At 44.5% G+C, this 18,836-nt stretch overlaps 1 protein-coding gene across 2 annotated transcripts in view; it reads left to right on the top strand.

Moving 5' to 3' along the window:
• The first annotated feature begins 1,658 nt into the window (after nt 1-1,658).
• LOC144098468 (ubiquitin carboxyl-terminal hydrolase 16-like) overlaps nt 1,659-18,836 on the top strand; it is a 26,672-nt gene continuing 9,494 nt past the window's right edge. The window contains exons 1-8 of one of the 2 annotated variants that reach the window (XM_077631152.1): nt 1,659-2,213; nt 4,628-4,883; nt 6,672-6,775; nt 8,082-8,251; nt 8,965-9,078; nt 11,695-11,816; nt 16,300-16,387; nt 17,668-17,758. In XM_077631152.1, coding sequence (XP_077487278.1) covers nt 2,129-2,213; nt 4,628-4,883; nt 6,672-6,775; nt 8,082-8,251; nt 8,965-9,078; nt 11,695-11,816; nt 16,300-16,387; nt 17,668-17,758 — 1,030 coding nt within the window. In that variant the 5' untranslated portion in view covers nt 1,659-2,128. The remainder of the gene's footprint in view (nt 2,214-4,627; nt 4,884-6,671; nt 6,776-8,081; nt 8,252-8,964; nt 9,079-11,694; nt 11,817-16,299; nt 16,388-17,667; nt 17,759-18,836) is intronic. The other variant, XM_077631153.1, reaches the window with a different exon arrangement.

The following is an 18,836-nucleotide window of genomic DNA, read 5'->3' as shown; positions in this document are numbered from 1 at the left end:
TTTCTTAGTCCCTCCTTTTGCCTTCCCTTATGGCGCTGTTCAGTTGTCTGCTGAGATGTGAGACAGATACTGCGCCATTTTCTTTCCCCAAAAACCAATTTTCCAATTTCCGTTTAATGTGCGTAACCGTGCGTACGGTCATGGTACACAGACAGCGTCGATTTATCTGTTTTCTGACCATATAAATCTATGTACGCCGCGAGCGGTGACCGAAAGTGTGTGGAAAAGCGAGAAACATCTGCGGCGCGGCGGTTCCGCTTTGCCCGGGTGTCAGCAGATGAGAACAGGCCCTAGTTTTTCCGGCGAGCGAATCCGCTTCGCTAGCCGGACATTTCTGCCATAGAGCTAGTTTCTGCGCTAGGCATGCATCTCTGGAGTGCATCCTCATCTAGTCCAAAATTTCACAGTGCTGCGGCTCTGGTGCAGAGTGAGCCAGTCAAATAAAAACTAAATATATAGAGATGGATCGAAAAAACTACGATTTTATTGGACTAAATGTTAGTTATAGGTTGATTCCTAGGTAGAATCAAACAGTAGAATAATGTTATCTGTTGCATTGTAATGTTACATTAGCGTTAAAAATTAACATGTGACGTTAAATGTTATATAGAAAACATAGCCAACGTATTAAATAAACACTGTTCATTTATTGTTTGTTGGATCCATGAAGCTGTGTGTTCGTATATATCATGCTTTATGCTAAATAAACGAACATTCAAACTTCCAGACGTTATTATAATGTTGGAGCCATAACTCAACAACATATTGCAAATATATTTCAAGCACTGGCTTCCAAAACTTTTCCCACTGTTCTTGCAGTAAAAATGTTTTTTTAACTAACTGTATTTTGCAACCACGTATATATGTCTTCGATACTACCATTGCCTCCTCTAGAAAGAGGAGGCGATGATAGTACTCGCCATAGACTGCACAGTTGCCCCATTATTTTGATAGACACCTTTGGTTATCACATCCGGATATTCGCCACATGTCACTCATGGGACACCCGTAATGGGTATATAATTATAAGCTTGATTCCATATGGTATCCATTCGGAGTATATAGTTAAATAGAAATATCTAGTTCACTAGTTCGGAGGCTAGTGAATACGAGTTGCGGTCGCATGTTGTGCTGTATTCGGTGCTACCTGGGTTATAGGGAGACGACCTACATCCTGGTATCCATTGCACATCATACACTCGTGTTGAGCGTTGAGTTGATTGAGAGGAGAATTAAGGAGGCCGAGATAAAGAGCGAAGAAGCGGTCACTGGCGCGCCATGGCACGCGCACGTACCCACGCACGGTAAACAATGGATAAACGGGTAAACGCGCCTTGACAAACGTGATATCGATATTTAAACACGTTAGCCTGGTTGTCGCCATCACCTATGTACTGTACATGTCGTGTAGAACATGTAGGGTGAAAAATTTTTTTCTTTCAATATTGGGCTCTGTTTTCTTCTACTGGAAGCCAGTAAAGCTTTTTTTAAGCCAGTAGAAACTGTGGTAAAGAAAGGACAGAACAACTCTCTGTACAAACCTCCATGAAAAGTAACTTGATAAGCCCTCTGCTCAAGCAAATATCCAAATATTACTCAACATCAAATCACGGAGGCCATTCGTGTGGCGCTGACATCGCACGCTACATCCGGTTCCTCTTTCTTTTGACATGGCGCCGCATGGCGCAGGCTGTAACGGCTGTGTAGGCTGGCGGTAGAGCCTCGCATGAGTTGCAGTCGTCAGCTCTGTTGTTCTCTACACCTGTGTCACGGCGCTACGTGTACTTTCCTACCATACCTGAAGGTTGCTTTGTAAGTGGCCTTTCGGCCGATGCTGTGACTTTCCGAAGAACGCTTTGCACCTTTCTAAACGGCGGGGAAGCTGACTGCCAGGAGCATGTGGGCAGAAGGGCATTGACTGCCGTGGCCTGCTAGTATCTTCCTCGTCGGACGTTCGTTTTCGTGCTTCTCACCGTAATTTGCGTGCTGAAGCCGCTGATTCGAGCATTGCCGGTGCGACACACTTTGTTTTCATGCGGAACAGTGCCTACTGCGGAACGATTTCCACCGCTTCAAGTGCTGACGGTTTTCAGAGTGTACCGTATGTGCTGAAATCCTCGAGTGCAGCATGGCGAGAAAGAAGAAGAAGCACCAAGAGGATCCGGGAGACGATCTCGATTCGTCCAGTGACGGAGCAGCAGATGCAGCCGAAGGTAACTGGTGAACTAGTGGCGTAATGGTTACAGAGATGTAGACCGACGATGACAGATCGGCGGGAGGCCACCGTGACGTGGAGTAAGAGCGAGCGTCCTTGCCTTTTATTCATTTTCCGCTGCAGAGTGTTTGGCGTAGCACCTGAGAAATGTTAACGCTGGTTCCATGTAGCAGTTCATGCCGACAGTAGACGGTGTTGCTGCCCGTCGTGTGTGTACCAATTAGTTTGCCAGAAGTTTCTAACAGGACATTATTAAATCTTGGCTACGGTTCAGTGTTTGCAAAAAAGCACCTATTAAAGGCAAGGTAACTGAGTGTGCGTTTCGTTTGGGTGTTTTCACGAGAACAGCATTGTCACAGAGGAAAGGATGGTGAGTGTAATGGATTAGCAGCTTAACAACATGAATAACACAATGTATTTTACACGCACTTCAAGGCCACTACTTGTGGCTCACAAATCATGGGAGCTTTCAGAGAATTCTAAGTACAGAAACGCCAATATCTAGGGGTGTGCAAATAGTACTTTTTCAAAACTAAATGGAATTCGAATAGTGTAGCAAAAAACCCGATAAAAAAATTTAGAGGATGCTTAAGCTTCGCCTTTAAGAGCAGGACGCGATAGTGTGTTGCAGCATTGCCAAGGAATCCACAGAAGGCCATCCTCCTTCCCTGGGACCCCTTGCCCAGACAATTTAAGGAAAGGAAACATATCTTGGTGGACACCCGAACCAGCCCTAAGGCAAGGAAAATGAAAATAAAATTTTTTAAGGAAATTAAGGAAAGGACCCCTGTCTCACATATCTGGGTGGACACTGTAAGGGAAGGAAAATCCCTTCCCTTACTGTGTGGTTGAGGTGTCCACTGATATGCACCATTTTTTGCTGGGGGCCAAAGAAGCAAAACAAGCTCCTTAATGCTGTCGCATTAATATGATAGAAGCAGTAATATAACTGAATATGAACGCAATATCTTTATGAATATCTGCTACTTGTCTGCATAGTCATATGAAACGAATAATTCTTGTCTGTGTCCTGATTTGCGCAGCCGTTCATTTCATCATGCACCAACTCGCCCCTCGGGCCGTTATTCTGATACTATAGGAGAGTGCATAAACCCACTCAATCACTACATTCTGTCATCATGAACACCTGAGCCAAGTAATACTCTTCTGCACACAGCAGAGGACCCACAATCGCGTGCAAAAGTTGGCAAGTGTTTTCCGGCGATTTTTTCATGCTCGCACTCTCCTCCGTTGCATGCTCCTGCATAGTTCTGTTCAGAGGTGGTTATTGGTTAGATTCTTTCAGGCGTCATGCAGCTATCATGGCCGGGTCAGTCAGCAACGTCGCTTTGGTAGGTGAGGAAGCTCTGCACTCCGGATAATACTTGCATGCATCATCAGTGGGGCCGCCGGAGGAGCACTGACTTTTGAGCATGTAAAAAAGCGATGAGAGGAGAGGGAAAGGTGCAAAGATGCTGAAATTCAAATTTTAACTACAGATAGCTTCGACAAAATGCATTAAAAAAATTCTTGCTGGAGCATATTCATGTTCTCTAACATCCGTGGAATACTGTACCCTTACTGAGAGCCCCATTCAGAGCCCCGTTAATTCATTGCAATTGTTAAGTCAGCCTTCCTTAAAAGCCAGAATCACAGCAGGTGAAAACAGGAAATTATATCGCAATTTTTTTATGCTTTCACATGACCTATACTAAACTAAGCTTGGTGTCTGTCACTGTTCAGCTGTTGAAACCAAAACCAAAACAGCATGAAAGAAGAAATGGAATTATAAATTATTTCCTGGTCGCAGGTGAATACCTCATGGTTATCTTTGTACACCAACTTGTCCTTATGCATAGTTACCAAGGAATGCAAACACGCAACCAGAATTTGGTGTGTACTCATTTTACGTTGCACACTCAGTGCCATTATGCACGACAAGAAAGTTTGCATTTGACTGTAGCTATGGGATGCTGATCTCCTATCTGTCTTCATTTCTGGCACACTTGCTGTGCTGCAATTGTATTGAATGTGTGGCTCTAAAATTTTGCTTTTGTGTTCTAATGGCATATGGAACAATGCATTATCCTGATCAGTGTCTCCAGTGTGGTTGACTTTTTCAGCTTCAGCCACTTCTCATCAGTTTGAGTGATTTTATTTATAGCGAGATTACCGTTGTGGTGTGGACCTACCATGGCAGCTCATTTGCCTAAGGTGTTTGGCAGCTGAGCCCACGGTTGTGTGCTGTGCGACGTCATTTAAGAACCACAGGTGGTCGAAATTTATCCGGAGCTCTCCACTGCGGCCTCTTTCTTAGCCCGCATGCAACTTTGAAACGCTTAACCTCACACATCAAACATGCCATCTTGCATGTGGTTGTGAAGGAGTTGTTGCCCTTGAATGTCGCTGCAGGTGGCTCCACTGGCTGCACTCATCAGCGCGGCTCTATCGGCCTGCGCCGGCTGCGGCAGCAACTGCTGCGTAATCCCGGGCGCCTGGACGTGTGCGATGACTGTGAGAGCATTGAGGCACAGCCTGAGACATGGCTGTGCCTGCAGTGTGGCCACAGAGGATGCGGAGGTGCGGCCAAGCACGGCATCAGCCACGCGGAAACTCCGCACTCAGATTCACATGCTCTGGCCCTATCTGGGCAGACACTACAACTCTGGTGAGGCGCCTTTTTGAAATGAGGCTTGACTGTGCAGTTTCATGGTGGATTCGAATTAAAGATACACATTGGCCTGTCCACTCCCTACCAGCATGCCTGAATCTGGTGGAGAGAACTCGCTATGGATTTGCGTTTCGAGCACTTGTGATCCAGTTTCAGCAAAGCATAAATTTGGGCCAGTTGGTACATGTTCGGTTTTGCTCATAGAGCACCAAAGACAGGACGAAAGACGAAGGTATAGCACAAACACCGCTTTTGTTCATGCTATACCTTCGTCTTTTCTCTTAGTCTTCGGTGCGCTGTGAGCAAAAATGAACCAGTTTTAGCAAACCACATGGTCACAAGTTGCTGACAGTGAAAGTGCCTGGAATTCCTTGCACTGTTCCGTATGTGTGGTCTTGGGAGATGGCAAGATGCCAGGAGGGGCGCTGCTAAAGGAAGATGTCATGTAGACTTCAGTCGAATCGGCTGATTTTGGAAAAGCAGTCTGGATTGCTCCACAGGGTGATTGGACACCTCTCCCATTCTGCCATTGGAACACATTGGCCGGGGTCTCAATCTACCATCCGAAAAATGGTCATATAAAAAGAGCGGTGCAAGCTGACCCAGAATTGCTGCAAATCAGCTTTTGGAATCCAGCATAAGTTTGGTCTCAAACAACTTGTAGCTTTGTCTGCAGGTTTTGTCAGCCTGATTAAGGAACTGAATGAGCAAATACGCATTGGTTGGCCATGACATGTCAAATACTCTGAAGTATGAAGGTTGAGTATTGCAAGATGCATGGATACCTGGCCCAAGCATATTGCATATTATGCTGTGTGTAGTTAGGTGTGAAGTGTCTTACATGGTGTTTGTTTTATTCAACAGATATTTTATAAAAATGATTGTGCCATTGTTTTATTCAACAGATATTTTATAAAAATGATTGTGGCATCTGGTCTGTTTCAGTTTGTTTATGAATAATGATTGATTTGTCTCCTAATATAGTCTGATATATTTCTAAGTTTTCCTTTTCTAGTTGATCTGTATAAATTAAAGGACTATAGACGCCTTATTTTAGTTGCACGTTTTCGTCTCTGCAATGACGTATGACACATTGGAATCCAAGGATCACCATGTGGTATTTGCCTATGACTACTAAGTAATTTAGAATTGAATTTCTCCTCTCATGCTGTTTTGGTTTCATCAAACGAACGATGGCTTTGATGTGTAAGAAATGCTTAGGTCATGTGGAGCACAGAAAAAAAAAAAAAAACTAGTATAGTCTCAGTCATTCAGCTCTTGAAGCAGGCTGTCTTAAACGTTGTAGAGAATGAAAACGGCTTGTCAATGATTATTGCAGTTCTTTTATGCCTCATGTGACCTTCACACATCTTACACATCACAACCATCGTTCGGTTGATGAAACCAAAACTGAAATAGCATCAAGAAGAAATTTCATAATAAATTTTTTGGGTGGTCATAGGGGAATAATATGGAGTGATCCATGTATACTAGTGCCTCACGCATCATTTGAAACAAGAGAACACGCAAGCAAAAATTTGGTGTCTATACTCCTTTAAATTGACACACACCCTATATATCCCATGCAGAGCCATAGTTTTGACAAACTCCCTGATGAAAACTGTGCATAAATGGTGGCAAGCTAATGCAGTTGCTGGTTGCTCACCTCTTGGCATGTATATGAGCCATTTTCATCATCTTCATTCCATAGGACCATCATACGTCTAAAGCGTGGCCATTTGTAGTGACTGCTACACATTTGAAATCATACTTTTGCTTATGCAGGTGCTTCAGCTGCAACAACTGGGTGGAGGCCAGTCCACAGGTGACACAGATTGTGCAGAACTTGAAGAAAAAGATGGCTGCCAACAACAAGAGAGCTAATAAAGGTTGGTACCAGCAGCAAGTTTGCAGGGAACAAAAGTTAGGTGACCTTTGGCTAGCTTGAGTGACATAAACGCCTACATGCTAGGGGGTCTGTGGCTCACTGCAGTGACAGACAGAGGTGACATTTTTTGCTCGTGCACCTTTTTTTCTATCATGGTGAATTATTTACAAAAAATCCGGAAATCACCAGATAGTTTGTTTCATCTCCTCTTTTGTTCCAAGGGTTGTAGTTTGCCTTTGCACGTGCATCTTCAAAGCATCCTTTGCTTAATGGATGTTTCAAGCTTGTTAAAAGCATGTCCTTTGGACACCAGTTTCTCAGTAGTAGCTGTTCTAGCATAATGCTTCGGCTTCGTATTGTCCTTGCTGTTGTCTCGTCCACATGCCCCGTTCTTCCTAGCGTAGGGATGCACACGCTTGGGAAGGCTCAGAGCAAAGAGATACATTGCTGCCATCTCAGGGGCATAGACACTCTGCCCTGGTCTCCACCCTCCGGTGAAGGACAGTTTGGGCAACCGAATTCTAACTGGAGGCCTTATAACACAGACCATGATGCAGTGCACAGTTTCCCTCAGTCATGAATCTGCCCAATTATTCACAGGCTACTGCAGTGTTTTATGCTTGATCAGTGGCAGTTCAGTTCAGCAGCAGTCAAGCATGGCTTCGTCACTGTGTTAATCATTTCGCGAACCATCTATCTGTGATCACTTGTCATAGCCTGAAGGCAAGTGGCTGTAGTTTTTTCACAGTAAACTTCTAAGTACATGTGCATAAAGCACCAAACACAATGGAACCTGTAGCTGGAAGACTTATGGGTGGAAATATGGTGACAAAACAGCACATATACATGAGACACGGAAGAAGAGACAACACTGCACAGGCCACCGACGAAAATGGAGTAATGGTCGCAAACTAGTAAGGCTCATTTCCTCAGCTGTCTTGGATGTGCTAGGATGTGATTTTAACTGTCTGCCTCACAAAAGGCAGCTGTGATCTTTTGTTAACTTACTTTCAGGGACGTAACTGTGGAAGAGTGCTTACTCTTGGTGTTTGTGTGCAGTAATGAAATTGCATCACGGTTTCAATTGTCATTCAGTGCTGTGTTTAGTTTTATTTGCTTTTTATCCACGTCTGTTACGCTGTAACTGTGGTTATCTGTAAAGCCTGTGGTGTTCTCCTCACATAACCATCACTGTGAGGACGTTTTGGTCGTAATTTCAGTCTGCGTGCTAGTTGGACCCTATTCCTTTGCTTCGGTGAGGTGTTCCTCATGCATATCCTTTCTTTTGCTGTTTCTCTTGTTTGCAGCAGCAATGGCGCAATCGGAAGATGAAGAGGCAGCTGCGGAGACTATCTGTGCCCAAGACGCTGCTAGTGGGGATGCCAAGGAGCAGAGGGTCTCTTGCGGTGGTTCGTGGGCAACTGTGAAGGGCCTCAGCAATCTGGGGAACACCTGCTACTTCAACGCAGTTCTTCAGGCAAGTGTCTTTACCATTCCTCCTTTGATGTGGAACTCGTCCGAGAGATGACCTTCTTAATGGCACGTGGGGCCTGTGCACTTATGTGCAAGCTGCAGAAGGCCTGGCTTGGCACCAAGCCTCGCAGCAGATAAGTGAAAGACAATGCATCAATGCAGGGTTTGGCAAACTGTGATGTTTAACCATGGCACCTCTCTTGCTCTGTCAGATATTTGGAGTTGCTGCATGAGTAGGGAGTGTATTCAGGAAATGTCCACTAAGCAAGCTTGTGCACTTTGGTTTGCTGCACTTTATTGGGCTCCAGATGTAGAGGTGAAGGCTGGGTGATGACAGCTTACTCATATTTCCTATTTAGTGATTTCGGCTTAAACTGCACTTGCCAGTAATTGTAGTGCAAAAATGAACATGTTATACAAAACTTGTGCTACAACTGCTTATGATTTATGTTCAAAAGCAGAAACAGGTGGTGAGAGCCTCTACGCAATTAGCGTGATACCAGACAGTGGTGGCAACATTGCCGTTTTTTGGGACAAGAGATTGCACCCACTTTAAGGAACACCTCCAGAATGCAGGCCAAGGTGTCGCTTTAGCTGGAGCGGTAGACCTCTCTTTATGCATTGTTCCTGTAAAATTTTTTAACCTTATATGATATCTGGATTCTTTTGCCTGCCTTATGTGCACCCTCTATCATCCAAACCATCACAAATGTGCAGGGCCTTGGTCAGACTCCACTGCTACAGGCACTGCTCAACAAGAGATGTGCTTCCAAGCTGCAGTGCACCTTTGAGCCAACAACGTCAACAGAAAGTCCCGAAACACCCGAGCTGGTAAGATTGTGCCACTTCTGAGGGAGCTGGCATTTTGCACTGCTCATGTGGTGCGAGAGCTTGCAGTGTTTGGCTGTGCATGTCTGATGCATATCACGTTTTTTTGTGTTGGAGCTGCCAGTTTGGCTGTTACTTTCTTTTTTTTTTTTAAAGATTAGGAAAGAGCTGGGCTGCCAACAATTCTCTGAAATGCAGGAAAAAGTGAGATTTAGCCAGAGCTAGTTTTGCAATCCCTGAAATCTGCATTTGAATGGTCCCTAAAAAGGATGTTCGAGGTTGTCTACAAAATGCCTGCATTATAGAGACTACACCACCAGGCGTTCATGCCGCATACAAGACCTCAAAATTCCCGCTTCAGTTCCTCGCGGTAACCAGCAGTGCCGGGCTTTCGCTCGAATCCTTGCGCAACGCATCATGTGGCGCTCGTTACGTCAGCAGTGGACTGCTATCATTGGTTCGCCATGCCACCTCACCCTTGCGTTCGTTGGCAGCCAGCGGAGGGGCCTAGACTCGACGTCCCTGTATGCTCCCTCATTGAAGTGCTCGTCAATGAGCACGAGGGGCCCAAATCCATCCCTCGAGACGAGACGGCGCCCCAGACTGAGATGGTGCACTGGCCACTTGACAGCATACTTTGCGTGTAACTCGGTAGATACCTGGTTGGAGGAAAGGGGGGAAAGTAAAAGCAGATGAGAATATTGTTGAGCCAGCTTGCTCGCAGTTTCAGTTGTTTTTTAAGTGGAGAACGTACTGGCAGAGCAACTGCTGTACATGTAAATTAATCACAGGGAAGCAGCTAGAAAGGACATTTCACAGCTAGTTAAACATCAGCTGTACGCATGGAAACATTGCAGCAGTAAACCACTGTTAAGCTCTCATGGTCCCATATGTGTTGCAAGAAAAGTCAGGCAGTATTTGTGAACCTGATGGAAGAGTGCAAGATTGAAAATGTGGTTCACTGCATAAGCACACTCGAAAATAACTCATTATTTCGCGCCTTTTTAACGAATATAACGGGCGACTTTAAAAGTGTATACCAGAGAATGTGTGGCTAGCCTTGCCTACCTGCAACTGACCGGCCGCCAGACGCGCCGCTCTTGGTCCCACATTGTACTGAAAGTGGACTCGTCGGTGAAGACCACTTGAGACCAGTCGTCCACGGTCCACTGCTCCAGGGCCCGCGCAGACTCCGGCCTCTGTCGTCGCTGCTTGTCAGACGGGCAGAGCTTCTGAGCCGCCTTCCCTCAGTCTTCGCCTTATAGTGCAGAAAGAAACCTGAATCTTCAGCTCTTGTTGCAGTTCTCGAGCAGTAATGAAGGGATCCGCGACTGCTGCAACAGCGATCAGCCGGTCTTCTTCCTCCTGCATGGCTCTTCGGCGACCAGAGCGCTTGGCTCCCGTTATTCTTCTGTTGTCTTCCCGGAAGGCACTAATAGCGCGAGTGACAGCGGATTTTGATCTGCCTGTGCGGCGGCACATTTCCCACTGAGGCACTCCTTCGAGAGAAAGACGCGCAGTAAATCTTCTTTCTTCGACAGGAACTCTCGGCGGCATTTTTGTAGATGTAGAAATGCATCAGAGCGACCCGCTTATATACCTTCCACTAGAAATCCCTGGCCAATAACAAGGCGCCAGGTTTAGAACAACTGCTGGGGTCATTGTGTCGAAGGTTGGGAAGAAATGTCGGCACAAAAGCTCATGTGTAGCTGCTGACACTGTCTTTGTGACAGCTCCGTGCCGTTCGAGGCCAGGACGCCTTCAAGTAATAACCGCATTGGATGGGAATTTCACTGGGCATTAGCAAAGTCGAATTTGACTAGTAGAACACTGTTTACTGTAGCTGCATTTTTCACGCAGGCCTTGGCTTTACACCGATCTTCACGTCCAGGAGCAGTTGTTTATCCTAGCATTTGGAGCTTTGTTCCCACTTAAGCGTGTGCGTGCTGGAAACAGAGGGCTATGCTTGTGAAGACCATGCACACAAATAAAAAAAAATTGTGGGGGCCATTTTACGTTATGACTCGGCAAATTTGCGCACTAAAACAAACAACTCGTCATTGCAAGTCCCCTCCCCTTTCCCAGAGTCGATCCTCTGTGAAAGCGGCAACTATCTGTTTCACCCATCGCAGCCGTTTGCGCAGACCTGGATATCGAAGCAATGTAGTACAATGCATAATGACCCATGTGCCCCACATGTGTGCCTGCTTAGTTCTTACGTTTCTTAATTTTCGTCTTGTTTTCTGGCACTGGTGGCTCTAATGCATTTCTGTTAATGTTAATTGTCATTGTACATTGGTGCGTATTTCTGCGTGGCACCATGTTTTAATTTGTTTACCAGGCTTGAATTCATTCCGTTTCTTAGCAAGGTGTACAGTGGTGTCGACATATTTCATACTTGTGCTATTGTTCCAACCAACTTCCCCGGTTTAGAGGATGGGGCTCCAGGTTATACTGCCTCCAGCATCAGCGCTGTTCAGTGTTAGCATTGTTGCCTCTCTGTGTCCAGGCTATTTGCTGCTGGCATGCTGTGAACCCAACCTCAGGTGCAGGAGTGTCCTCCACAAAGCGCCCAGGTGTGAGCGGATCCGTTACATTGACACCTGATGCATTGCGCAGGGCCCGTTGAACGTGGAGCTTCCCGGTCCTGGCGCCCTGACGAGTGCCCTGGCCCTGTTTCTTCAGGATCTCAGGCAGGGAAGCCCGCAACCCAGGGTCCTTTTCTCCAGGATCTGCCAAGTGTAAGGACCACTGCCTTCAGCACGAGAGGCCTGTAACCTGTCAGGGTTTATTCCTTCTATTTATTTATTAATTTTCCGTAGGGGCCTTGTTGGATGCTGCAAGATGGGAGGGAGCTACAACATTTAAGCAAAAAAACAAAGGAAAGAACACGTGGAGAATTCGACAGGCTTTAATCTAGTATTGAACTATTCAAGAACATTATCACATGCTGTAGCATTTGTGCAGATTGATTAAAAAAGGTGCTGCAGTAATGTAACAGCTCTGGGAAGGGATTTCACATTTACCGTGTAAACGCGTGTAAGGGCTGCACTTTTTTTTTTCCAGATTTGAGGGCCAATTTTCGGGGTGTGGTTCATACACGCGATGTGCAAAAAATATGTTTTTTTAGAGTAAAACACACCAATCGGGGAATGAGCGGCATTTATTTTATGTTCAGTCATCACTCGCGGAGTATTCCGACTCCGTCCTGGTGCAGTAATCGCGCTGCACCCTCTCGGTGCACGCTCATCCCACAAGAAGTCGCGCAACATGTTTGCTGTCCACACTTAGCCGTTGTTCCACGCTTCCATCGCTTATCTGAGCGCTCGTCTTCCAGTTCGGGAAACTTGCACGGCTTGGCTCAGAAAGCGTGTTTTTTGCAGCTTGTGTTCCTCAATGCATCCTTTTGGTTGCACCATTGTCAGATGCACTTCTCAGTCACATAGAATTTGCTGCCCGCTGCATGCTTGCCGTGTTCAACAGCAAACTCCCAGCCGTATAGCGAGGATTAGCACGATGGTGCTTGCCCATTGTGCTAAAACTGCTGTGCTCAGCGGCAGCACGCGAAAGCCACAACTACGGTGAACACGCTACCACATCTCCTGTGCCTTTGACAGCCATAAAAGGCTGAAGCTGGTGATACTGATGCCGATATGAATAGCGGGAGCTCGCGGCAGAAGAAAAAGTTGACGATGATGAACCGCGGCCTCGGGCGCCATCCGTGGGCAGCACCTGGAAGCACTTGTGCGCATGCGTAGCCTCTGCGATCAAGTGCGCTGTTGCTCGCAGCCGGAGCTGGTCGCGGAGGCCACAAAGCATGCATTTCGAAGGCTATTCTCCTATGGGTTGTGGGAAGTTTGGGCGTGGCCATTACATGGATATTATTTTTTTTTAATATTTCCTTCAGGAAAACAGGGTGCGGCCCACACATGGGTGCAGCCCTTACAGGCATTTATGCCATAAGTGCATATCTGAGAGGTTTTTGTCATGAGTAGCATATGACTGGCTCAGGCAGTGACCTCATGTGCTGCAGTTGTTCCAGAAGCTTTGAAGGTACTGGTGCACTGAAACAAGTGACCAGTGCTTATCAGGTGTGCTTTCCCTTGATATCAGTGACCACCTCCGGGATTTTACATGTTTGTGGACAGCGACTGCCAAACAGAAACTCACTTATAACTCTGCTTATCGTGACATGAGCTCTGCTTCGCTCGAGAAATTTTACACCACGATAGAAAATATTCACTGGGAAAGTATCTACACCGAACGCGATCCTAGTCAAGCATATCGTCTTTTCCTCAGCAAATTTAAGGCCTGCTATGAGAAACATTTTCCCTTGGTGCACAATTCTAACTGAAGGAAAAAAAATACGCAAGCCTTGGATTATGACCACCTTGCTTAAGAGAATAAAAGTAAAAAACAAAATATACAACAGTTTCCTCCAATTACGTGATACTATTCTACTAACACAATTCAAGGCATTTCGTAATAAATTAAATGCCGATTTAAGGAGGGCAAAAATGTGCTGCTATCAGTGTCTATTTGCTGAAATATACAAGAGCCCAAGAAATCAATGGCAAGAAATCAATAATTTATGCAATAACCTTAAAGCTAAGTGTCCTCTTAATATTGCAGCTTTTGCTGATGGGAAGACTGCTATAGAGGCGTTAGATTCAATGAATGAGTTCTGCAAACAGAGACTGTGCTAATTCGTTTTCAGTACTTCGCCCAAGGCTTGAGAATTCAGTTATATTCTCCCCAGTTTCCCAAGAAGTCATCAGCTTCATTGCCAGAATTCGAATGAATGTTGCTGCTGGACTAGATGACCTGAGCAGTGTCCCTATTAAACATGTAGCACCAATTATAGCCATACCACTCGCATTTATAATCAATCAAATGATTGAAACCGGTATCTTTCCTTCTGAGCGTAATCAAGCACGTATAACCCCAGTCCACAAAGGTGGAAGTGCTAGTGATACATCAAACTATCGGCCGATATCCGTTTTGCTTATATTTTCTAACGTTTTTGAGAATGTTATTAATGCTCAACTTACAAATTTTCTTACTAAATATCATGCTATCAGCAATTCGTAGTAGGGCTTCCGGAAAGTAAAATCAATTGAAATGGCCTTACTACATATCAAAGATGAAATACTTAAGAACATTGATAACAAACAATTCACTGTAGGCTTATTCATTGACCTCAGGAAAGCATTTGACCGTCTAAACCATAATATATTACTCTCAAAGTTGCAAGATTACGGCATACGTGGTGTTGCCCTTAATCTTATCAAAATTTATTTCTCAGACAGAAAACTGTGTGTAAAAGTTGGTGACCTGACGTCTTCGATTACAACGGTAAAACATGGTGTACCTCCGGGGTCGATCCTGGGACCTTTGTTGTTCATTCTGTATATTAATGACATGTGCAATTTGCCTCTTTCCCCGAAACTGCTCATGTACGCTGATGACACAAATATTTTTTTCTCCGCACAAACCGTAACTCAATTGAACACTGTCATAAATAGTTATTTGATCAAACTTGGAGTGGCTGCATAAAAACAGATTAACCTTGAACGTTAGAAAGACTAAGTATATTATTTTCAAGTCACATAACAAAGCCTGTGGCACTGAGCTAGTCCTAAATTTTCAAGGTACAGCTTTGCAGCGTGTGACATCAGAAAAATTTTTAGGTGTATGGTTCGAAGAAACCATGTCGTGGAACACGCATGTCAGCAAGCTGGCGATAGAATTAAGTAAAACAGTTGGCTGTATCTGTAAGCTGGGAGAATTACTTCCAGTGAGGCTCAAAAAAAAGCAGTATATTTTGTTAATTTCTATTCTCGTCTTTCATATTGTATTTTAGTTTGGGTGGTTACAACCATCCATAATTACAATAAACTGGAGCGACTACAAAAAAAGGTGTTACGAATTCTTGAGAACTTTTATGGAAACCCTAGCCAGCTATCTACTGATCCCTTGTTTACTAAACATAATATGCTTAAAGAAACTAAATTATATGATTACAAACTGTCTCTCTATATGCATAAACATAACCTTCCAAATAATACACACCCTCCCTTGCATGCTTACAACTTACGTAGGGAACTAAAACCAGTGCCATGTACACGAACAAATTATGGCTGGTCCTCTCTTGACTACCGCATACATTCACTGTATAATAAACTTAAAACCCACGTTGACTTTACTGCCCCACTTAACACATTTAGACACGAATTAACAAATTTCCTGATAAGGCAATGAATATTACTGCGATCCAAATTACTGGCACTGACCAATAAGAACTGACACCATTACTCGACCGACGGACAACTGATTGGTTTTTAATCAACTAACTTTTGTTTGCATCATAATGTGCTTGCTTATATTGGTTTTTTAAATGTATTGAAATGAAATATAATATATTCAGATATTACTTTATAACTCTTCAGAAAGTGTAAACACTGCATTTGCTATTTGTATAAGCTTCATGTTCATATTCATTTTTGACATCTGCTGTGTGTATAATTCTTTAGGAAGTGTAAGCACTGCATTTGCTCCAGGTATAAGCTTCATGTTCATATTCATTTTGATTGTGCTTTTTGCCTGGGTGACCCCCAACTTGTAGGTTGGAAAATAAAGTGGATTTGGGTTTGGACCTTGCTTCAATACAGTGATAATAAACATGTCGTTTTATGTTCTCAAGGCATTTCGTCACCTGTAGTTTTTTTTCTAATCTTCTGCATGAACTGAAGTATAGAACCGTGTAGCCACCACAGCAGGGCCCAGTCCTGATGCACATGCATATCGTAAGTCCAGGTAGTTGCATGGTTATGGACTCAAGCAATCGGGATTCGTTACCATTGGTACAATCTTGTTGTGCCGTTTCTTCAGTAGCAGGGAGTAAATAAATTGGTTACTTGATGCCTTCTATCCATCAACTTTTTATTTGTCTGTTGTTCTTATTGTTTCAGGGTGCATATGTTTTAAATTGTATGCAGTGTCTGCTTTTGAAAGCACTGCTCAACATTTTTGCTGGGGTGCAGCTGATGCAGCTGTTAAAAAAGCCTACCAAATTGTGGTTGCGTTTTCTTTCTTTGGAATGATGTATACGACTTAATATGAATAATTGCCACGAATGATTGCTGGGTGTCATTGCCTTGTGTGCTCTGATAAGCTGTTTGTTGTGAGCCCAATGCCACCCTGTAATCTCTATCTGTATTACAGGGCACCCCACTTCCGAGGTCACCAGCAGCATGACAGCCATGAGCTGCTGCGCCACCTGCTCGAAGGAGTTCGCACTGAAGAGGTCAAGGTGAGTTGTGGCACCCGCATTTGCTGATCCTTGAGCTCTTCAGCATTTTTTTGCCTCTTTCATCAGGTGAGCGTGGATGTCCATCACAGATAGGCATATGGTATGCTGCACAGATACCAGCGCAACCTGGATTAGAGCAGGGGATCTCAATCTCTTTGGCCTTGGGGAACCCCCCATGGCTTTCGGAAGGTGCTGAGGAACCCCACTTGTCTTGTCTTCTGTCCCTTCCTTCGTGACGTGCACATAGAAAAGAGCTGTGTGCTATGCTGTGATACGCGGGCTATCGGGGATGTCGCAGTGGAAGGCTCCGGATTACCTGGGGTTCTTTAACATGGGCTGACATGACAGAGCGCACAGGTGCCTTTTGCATTTTGCCTGCATTGAATCCTTAGCCAGGTTTTAGTTCCGTGACATTGGGATCAGCAGGCAAACGCCAAAGCCTCTGAGCCACTGCAATTGGTAAAAGCATGCACATGTGCACCCTCTCATCAGAAGCCTACTTCAATGAATTACGACTGAGCGTACATTGAAAATATCTTCCATAAACAATTACAGTTGATTAACCCAAAATGAAATGAATAAAGGAAAGGTGGAGGTTGAGGCATTCATGCTCAAGGAACCCAAAAAGCACTAGGCCATGCAGGGTCTTTGCTTGCTATTGCTTCTCTCTTAATCCCTTTTCTCACTGTGCGGTTGAGCTGTCCAACCTCCTTGTCAGCTCGGTTTTAAAGTATAGCTGTGATGCTGAGAAAAAAAGGGGGGGGGGGGGGGGAGAGAGGGAAAAAAGTTATGCAAAACAAAAAAATGGAAGTAACCGTACAAAGTTTTTGCCTAAGTATGAAGCCAGAAAGCAACTGGCCTGTTGCAGTGATTCCACTTTATCATCCCCAGCAGCTTCTTATGCACATGTTTTACACACAAGGTCTGTCCCCTGTGGTCCTACAGGCCGTACTTTATTTGAAAAATGGCTGCAAGCCAGCCTCGCACTTGCATTGCACTAATGATGATGGTGATAAGGCCTTAGTTTTGTTTGTTTATTTTGTTAACTTATCCAATCTTCATGCAAAGCAGTGCATGTGGTACCTAGGGCATCATGCACTTCAGATGTGGCTTTGATATATATGGTTGAACAAAATTTGGTTTGCTTTGTGTCCTTGCACACTTTTTGACTCTGCGGCATCCTTTCCTGGCATGCAGGATTTGCTTATGCTGGCACTTTTTTCAAATGAGCCAGAGCTCAAAGCTTTACTTGGCATGATAAGACCTTCATTTTCTCCCAGCGCCAAAAGCAAGCAGTGCTGCAAGCCTTTGGCCTAAGCACCAAGGTGGACCCGAACAAGGTGGAGCCCGATACCAAGGCCAAGATCCAAGGTGAGATGACCTGAACATTTGCTAGCAGCATGGCCTGCACATGTAACGAGCTGCTAGATGGCACAGGCTCCTTTGTCTTGGAAAACTCTGCTGTAAACACGGTACTGACCCTGCATCTTAGAAATGTCCTTTAATCATTAGCTGCATAAGCAGGCTCCAGAAAAAAGAACTTACCATTCTTACTGTTACTGTGAAAAAGGCATTTGTTGCTGCCAATGTTGGTTGTGCGTTTCAGGTGTATATAGAAGGGTGTAGCCTACACTGAAAGTTTGTTAAATGATGTTAAATATTTTTATCTTCAATAGTTTGTTCTGCTGTGTTGAATTACTTCTGTGCTTTCTGTTGAAGTAAGTAACCCCCTTGCAATAGTGCCCTTCGGGGTGTTGTAGGTACCTTGAATAGATAAATAAATTTTGAAGAAATGCTGGAATATATTTACGCTACTTTTGTAGCAATGGATTCATACTAGCTCATCCGCATATATGTACTGTTGCAGTTCCTATTTCGGGCAGTGGAACTGAAAGAGATCAATAAATTCGATGCAGAATGCTTCTTTTTTCTGCATTTCAGATATTATCTTCTAGCCCTTCTTATAGACCTTATAGACTTTCCTGCCAGGTTGAAGTGGAATGTGCTTGTGGTCTGTTTCACTGTGGCTGTACCAAAAGTCGCTTCTCCGCACGTTTTAAGTTGTCGTATTCTGCGTGGATACAATAGAAAAAGAAAAGAAAACATTCCCACAAATTGTAATACAGTTCATGCAGCGTAGATTGCAGTACAAAATTCATATCTTAAATGAACAACATTTGTATGCAGATGTGTGAGAAATGCATTCACGCATATCTGTTTAAGGGTGACAAGATTTATTGACAGTTGCGTGGCTGCACTACACAAGTGACTGGTGGTGGTGCAGCAGGCGTTCGTGCCAAGGTTCCCGCTTTTATCTTCCACTGGCGTTCTTATCTTGCGATTTCTGACAGCACCAAAAGATACAGCAGCAATCAGCATGCATTCACGCCTTTTGCTCCCCTCGACAGTGCCCCAAAAGTAGCTTTGCGGACGGTTGTGACCTTACAGC

This window comes from Amblyomma americanum, chromosome 7 (genome assembly GCF_052857255.1).
Source record: "Amblyomma americanum isolate KBUSLIRL-KWMA chromosome 7, ASM5285725v1, whole genome shotgun sequence".
NCBI classification, from domain to species: Eukaryota; Metazoa; Arthropoda; class Arachnida; order Ixodida; family Ixodidae; genus Amblyomma; species Amblyomma americanum.
Note: the sequence above shows the minus strand (reverse complement) of the source record. Positions and strands in the feature narration are given on the sequence as shown.